The 7,500-nt window shown below is 35.5% G+C and overlaps 2 protein-coding genes across 2 annotated transcripts in view; one reads left to right on the top strand and one right to left on the bottom strand.

The window, feature by feature from the left end:
* Positions 1-7,500, top strand: part of mbf1 (multiprotein bridging factor 1) — a 1,089,494-nt gene that overhangs the window by 293,796 nt on the left and 788,198 nt on the right. The gene's annotated exons all lie outside the window — the stretch shown is intronic.
* On the bottom strand, positions 2,940-3,740 carry LOC137653137 (protein lin-31-like). Its single transcript, XM_068386526.1, has one exon. The coding sequence runs from the start codon at positions 3,738-3,740 to the stop codon at positions 2,940-2,942; it is 801 nt and encodes a 266-aa protein (XP_068242627.1).

Raw genomic sequence — 7,500 nt, 5'->3', positions numbered from 1 at the left:
CGAGTAATTGTTGTGTGATTGACTACTATTTTATTGTATATACCAATATGTTTATGTACGTAGGCGTATATTTCGTAATATTACCTGTAATATATATATATATATATATATACTCTCTCTCTCTCTCTCTCTCTCTCTCTCTCTCTCTCTCTATATATATATATATATATTATATATACTGTATATATATATATATAAATATATATATGTGTGTATGTGTGTGTGTGCGTGTGTATGTGTGTGTGCTTATAAAGTATATGTGTGTGTGTAGATATATATATATATATATATATATATTTATATATATATATATATATATATATAAATCTATTTATGCATACAGAAACACACGCACATATAGATAAAGATAGATTGATAAGAGTGTGAATGTATGTGTGTGTATATATTAACATGTAGTATTGTGTATGGATATTGCATAATGTTTTCAATATTCATTCTTAGTTTACACGGAAAGCACCATTAAATGTTACGTACATACAGTACATATATTTTAATGTAATGAGTGTATAAGCATACCCTTGTATTTACAAGATTTTTTTATACACTTATAGGCTCTATGTTTACTGAGTACCAGGCGTTTTATATCTATATTGATTTGTTTTTGTTTTTGTTTGTTTGTCTATTTTTTCATGGGCATTACAGATGTTAGTGTTTTTGCTCTTTGAATGTCACGATTTAATTGCATGTAAACACACTCACTAATATATATATATACATATACATATATATATATATATATATATATATATATATATATATGTGTGTGTGTGTGTGTGTGTGTGTGTGTGTGTACTTGTGTGTGTGTATGTGTGTGTATCTGTTTTAAAATATAAGTAAGAAAACAAATATCATTTTCCAATCATCCTCTCTAACGTTTTAGCCAACCGTTACGGAATAAACAAATTTATGGGAAACGGGCGCTGAAAATGTAAGTTTATGTGTACTCCCCTTTGCATATATCAAAACAAGACGAGTATTGATACACAGTATATTTTAGTATTTGCTCATTAATTGTCGCAAATTCATTTTGTCATCGAAAACGAGGTTCAATTTTAATCATGAACGCTGAACAAATTTATTTATTACGTTCGTCACTGACGGCAACCATTTGCCCTGATCTGATTCATTCGCTTCATGTTAATTTTTCATAGAGCTTCAGATCACAGTAATTGCAATTCAACTAGTAAGAATTTTTTTTTTTTTTTTAATTCAGTATCTAGGACATTATAACATGGGTTTGGCTTCACGACGAAGGCAAACAGTCTCTTCTTTTTACCCAACTGCTGTATTAAAAATTGATGCGACAATAAATATGTTTCCATACGATCTGTAAATGAATCGAGTGTTCGAATATCTTCGAGCTGCAAACAGCGCTCTTTATCTGGTCGTATGTCGCTTTCCTTTTTTTCGCGATGTATTTGGAAACGATGAATAATATTGACAATAATGACATCAGTCACCCTCTTGAGTATCACAGATTTGTTATTCAATATTGTGCTTTTGTTTCGGCAATGCTTTATGACCTGGATCGTTAATGCCAAGGGGGATATTGTGTGCTTGCAAATTTATTGACATATACTGTAAATGCATGCACGCATCAATATGTAATATATATGAATAAATGGGTACACTTAATGTAAGTAAATGCGAGTCAGAAATTCTATACGTATTTATGTATGTATGCGCACTTATAGATGTTTCTTTTTCTTTTAAGCCTTTTTAACCGATTATATCTAAGAGAATATTTGTATGCAATATATATGAGTGTATAAATTATGCATAACTGTATATTATGTGTATACAAATGTATACGAGGTATGAACTGAGAATTTTAGTGTTAGGTTTCTTTTTTTATATCTTAGAATGACTGATTATTCTATTGCATATGGAATGGGGGTGATATCTAATTACTGGCACTTTCGTCACCGTACACGATCATGCTAAGCGATTAAAGCATTTTACTGATACTTTGTGTAAATTGATTATAGATTGCAACGCTTTCATTTTCAACGGAGAAAAATTATTATTTGGCTCTTCTAATATATACTTACAGTATTTGTAAATTATATGTTTAATGAAAAACATGATAAATAATTTCTGCCTCTGGTGTGTAATGTAAAATACACTTATATTTACTAATTTGATCAGGGAAATGTAATTTTATGGAATGGCCACTAACGCATGTTTTTTTTAAATGTAAATTTTCAAATAATGGAAAAAAAGAAAAATAACAGGTTAGTAAGATAATTATTGCCTGATTACATGTGTAAAAAAAAACTTTGTCGTACACAACTGTTGTTTAAAATTATTCCTACAGCATCGTTTATGTCAGACATGATTTTCTATATTACTGATAATGGATGAAATTGATCCGTTTTGTATCACACAGCTGATATAAATGTCAGTTATGCCTCAGGTGATGCATCACCAGATGAGGTAACTATTTCCAACGGAATGCACACTAACCTTTCATTTCACAACAAAAACACCTAACTGCACAAACGGTAACATTTATGAAATAAATATTTTTTCAATATTTTTTTTTTTTTTTCGAAATTATCAGGGAAAAGCGTCTTCTGTCTATGTCTCCGGCATTCGCAAAACTTATTGGTAACACTTAAAGCACTTGACAAAAATCACAGTAACTATGTGCAGTGTATTGTATGTACACATTGAAGAAGAGTTTAACAGCGTGATCTACTCCAGTGTGAATCCTAGGTGAGTGCTAGGATACCCTAGAGGTCCTTCAGAGAAAAAAAAAGGTGATTGATGCGTCCTTGCTTAGCCCTCATCATCCAGGTGTGTTTGGCTCTACCTGGAAATAATCATTACAAGAGAACTCCGGCAAAGATCCGTGACTCCAGGTCATCTTGGATGAAGGATGGCAAGAGGTGAACCAAGATCTCCCTCCCCCCTTTCTATGTGACACCAGTAATGCCCCCAGGCAGGGGTAATGGAGGAGGACGTGCCAGGACCGGTGTGGGTTTGATCGGCCGCGGGACTATAGGAGGCGGCGGTGGCGGCGCAGGGGGCAGCGCAGGAGGTAGACACGCCAAGGAGTGGAGGAAAGGGGTAGTGCCCCAGGCACCTGGGTATATTAGAGGTGGTGGGTACAATAGGGGCGGTGGCAGTCGTGCCAGACAGTGATGTGGAAGGAAATGGAGCTGTGGTGGTATTTCAGCTTGGGTGGCTGGTGCAGGGATCAACTCACCTGGGTGTTTCAGAGACACTCCTAGTGTCATTGGAGGAGGGGGAGGAGGAGGAGGCGGGGGTGGGACGACCCCTAGTCTAGGGGGTGGCAGAATGACTTGATCGTCAGTGCATCGAGGTTGGTTGGCATTGATATGGGCCAGGCCAGCTTCCAAGGCATCCTTTTCGTCTCTGGGAATCTTGAACCTCCTTCTCCTCCTGAGGAAGCTTCCGTTCTCGAACATGTTCATGGCGGAGGGATGGAGAGTCCAGTAGGCGCCCTTGCCCGGTCTGTCGGGTCTCCTAGGGATCTTGATGAAGCAGTCGTTGAAGGAGAGGTTGTGGCGGAGGGAGTTCTGCCACCGCTGGGTGTTCTTGCGGTAGTAAGGGAAGTTGTCCATGATGAACTTGTAGATCTCCGACAACGTGCACATCTTCTCCGGGCTGTTCCAGATGGCCATCGCCGTCAGCGAGATGTAGGAATAAGGCGGTTTCTGGTCACCGTAACTTTCTCTCGTAGGGCGAGGCATCGCCACTAATTAGGGGCCACTGCCCCCGAAAAGTAAAAACTCTTGTCACCTTGTAATATCGCCGTGGGCGTGGGCGTATGTGTTAGTGGGTTTACAGCGCAAGGCGCACTGACTTGCAAGAGGACGTTGCAGTTGAGTGCTGTGCTAATCACGTGATCAGGTAAAGGCAGGTAATTGGTGGTCTCCCCCTGGGGGGCGGAGCTTGTATGTGCATGGCCATGACGTCCCGCTCCTTGCATAGAAGCCCAGGAGGAACTCTATGAGGCGTGGCGTCATTACTCCAGTAGAAGGTGTGGCCAAGAGGGGGATTGGGGCGTGGCGTGATGCGGCCACCTATCGCAGGTGAAGTAGTCCTCGCATTTGGACAACATTTGCATAGTAATGACTTCCTTTGAGTCTACCGACCCGTCTTATGTCTTGCTGATCCTAACACATCTGTCTTCCTTCACATTACACTCACACACCTATCTATCTATCTATCTATCTATCTATCTCTATGTATATATATGTGTATATATATATATATATATATATATATATATATGTATATATATATATATATATATATAGATGCTCGTGTGTGCAATATATGTATTATAGATTCTTGGCAGGTTTATATACTGGTGTACCACTCTCTACATATTAATGTACATAAAATTTAATTGAAAGCTATATTTGTATGTTTTATTTTTCGTTCACTTTTACACACCCACTAACTCACATACACTTTTATATATACATATATATGTGTATATTTATGTATATATATGTATATATATGTATATATAGAGATAGATATTTTATGTGTATATACACATATATACTGTATATAGATATTTACATATGTTCATTTTATGTTTAAATACACATATATATAAATATATATATATATATATATATATATATATATATATATATATATATGTGTGTGTGTGTGTGTGTGTTTGTATGTGTGTAAAGAATGTTCTACTGTTGATAAGGTAGACTAAATGTGGAAATTATAGGTTTAATCAAGGAATACTGGAAATAAAACAGAAAAGGGGTGTAGTAAAAGATAATTTTTTTTGCTTAATATATACTGCAGATGTTGAGTTGTCTTCTCATATTGTATATTGATACACATTTAAACACTAGAAACTTTGCTTATTTTTAATATACTTATTAAGTATATTTTTTATTATTTTGTAAAAAATCTTATACCCACTCTTGAAACTTTATTCAAATACATACAGGTGTTCCATATTAGTAAACTTAGTGTTTTGGGGAAAACTATTGTGTTTTGGCCACACAAGACCCAGTTTTGCCAGTGATAATTATAAAAGGAGAAAGGTTAGGACACCAAGAGCCAATTTACGTATTTTCCTTACCTTCTCGCTCTCTATTCTAGACTACCTTCCTCTCATGCTGCCCTTGTATATACCCCCCCCCCCCCCAACGTCTCTGGTACCCAACCCATCCGTATGCAATGCCCCTTTCCATCACCTGGGGCAAGTCCATATCCTGTATGTGTGGTAGTTTGCTGCTCTCTTCGTCTCCCAGTGTTTTATCCTTCTCCCCCTCCATCTCCTCCCTCCCCCTAACCCTTCACCCCCTCACTAAGACACCCCTAGCACTATGCCTCCCTATTTAGCCTCCATCCTCATCCCCTGCAGCACGCCATATCTGTCACACTAGAGCTCCTAACGCTCTCCTCCTCCTCCTCCCCCTCCTCCTCCTCCTCCTCTTCCTCCTCCTCAGAGCACAGCCTCTTTCTCAGTTTCAGTTTGCTCCCAACGGATTGCAAGCACTCACAGCAACCCCAACTCAGTATACCACATTGCACGAATTCTTCTATTTACCTTCAGCACGTTCTAGCAGGTAGGAATTTTTTTTTTATTTTTATTTTTTGTTTGGCCCTCATTCACCCTTCTCTCTCTCTCTCTCTCTCTCTCTCTCTCTCTCTCTCTCTCTCTCTCTCTCTCTCTCCCCGCCGTCATTCATCTCTAGATCAGGTAACTTAAGGACAGGTATCATAAAGATTTCGATTTTTGCCCTGGAAGCGGTATGTATCCCACACGGTTGGGTCACGGCAAGGGCGTCTCTCTCTCTCTCTCTCTCTCTCTCTCTCTCTCTCTCTCTCTCTCTCTCTCTCTCTCGATTACATTGATTTCTTGATTACAACATTTTCGGATATAGTTTTTTGTATATTAAACTGGAAAAACGAGTAAATTGTGCGGAAGATGTGAAATTTCTTCATCCGAGATTAACGTGTTTTTCAATTCGTTAAATTTCTTCTGCAATGCATTAAGGTGTTATGAAAACGTTTTGGTAAACTAGTTTTTCCTTTACCTATTAATTTTAACTTATTATTGGATAATTTATATTACACTCGGGGTAACTTGTAATATTATACAAAGGCAAAAGTTGAACAAGATAAATGTAGATCCTTGCATTACCTTACAAGTAAGTTACGATTTATTCTAATCTTTTTCTCAAATATTCATGTCATTAAGAAGTATTTTGTTAATTATATCAGCATTATTGAATTATTATGGTTATAGTTGGTATTAACGTTAAGGTTATAATTATCAGCTTAAATGATTTTTTTTGTATTAAACCATTGTTAAACCATTTTAATATTAAAGCTTTTTCGAAGTTTTATTCGGGATAGGAGAAAATTCTCAAATGATCGCTGTATTGAAATAATTGAATCGGACGATTTTCAGAAATTCAGACAGAGTACAAATATTTTTTGTCGTTTCGTAGTTTATCCGTTACTAATTTATTTATATTTCTTATGCATGGATTTCTTATATTTTTTTAATTTCGCTAACAGTTTATTATTTACTAATGTTTCTTTCCCTTCTGACCTGCTATCCCTATTGCAGAATTCTGTTTTACCAAGGAGAATTGTAGCTTGGCTAGTAATAATATGGATATTAATAATGCAAATACTAGTAATGATAATGGAAATAATTCACGTTACAGTATTTGATAAAATAATATTATTATTATCATTATTATTATTATTATTATTATTATTATTATTATTATTATTATCATCATTAATATTATTATTATTATTATTATTATGTTTGTATTTTTTTGCGATGTGAATGTCTTCATTCAGTAGTGTGCTTTGTTATTGGTGATGTTATTTCCGATGTGTTGGTGATTTTGCTGTAGCAAATGACATGAGAAACTATTGAAATATTTTTTATTAATTATTTGCTCTAAGGTGAAATAAAAATTTATCTTCGTCGAGAATTCGTATTTCAAATGTGAAAGATATAAAAATTTAGAAAAGTTAACCCGTCAGATAACTTGAAGTTTTTATGTATTTTGAAATTGTGCTTATAGCCATTCCGGATGGCTGTTTTGATCATGCTAAACACACACACACGCACACACACACACACACATATATATATATATATATATATATATATATATATATATATATATATATATATACAGTATATATATATATGTGTGTGTGTGTGTGTTTGTGTGCGTTTTTATATTATTTCATTACTTCAGCATCAAAGGGCAGTAATGTTGTTGGGTATTTCATGTAAAAATAAAACCATATTACAGAACTTTGTAATCGTTTCGTTATACCTGGGAGAGCCAATTTTCATAAACGTAGTTAATGATTATAGCCATACTATTGTAATCTCAATTAAAGATAAAACATCTGGCTTAGAGAATACATATCTCGCTAGCATGACATTGAAGAGAGCAATTCAAAGAAAGTCGAAATTTAACGTACGAAAACAAC

Source organism: Palaemon carinicauda, chromosome 14 (genome assembly GCF_036898095.1).
Source record: "Palaemon carinicauda isolate YSFRI2023 chromosome 14, ASM3689809v2, whole genome shotgun sequence".
NCBI classification, from domain to species: domain Eukaryota; kingdom Metazoa; phylum Arthropoda; class Malacostraca; order Decapoda; family Palaemonidae; genus Palaemon; species Palaemon carinicauda.
This window is presented reverse-complemented; position numbering and strand designations above follow the sequence as displayed.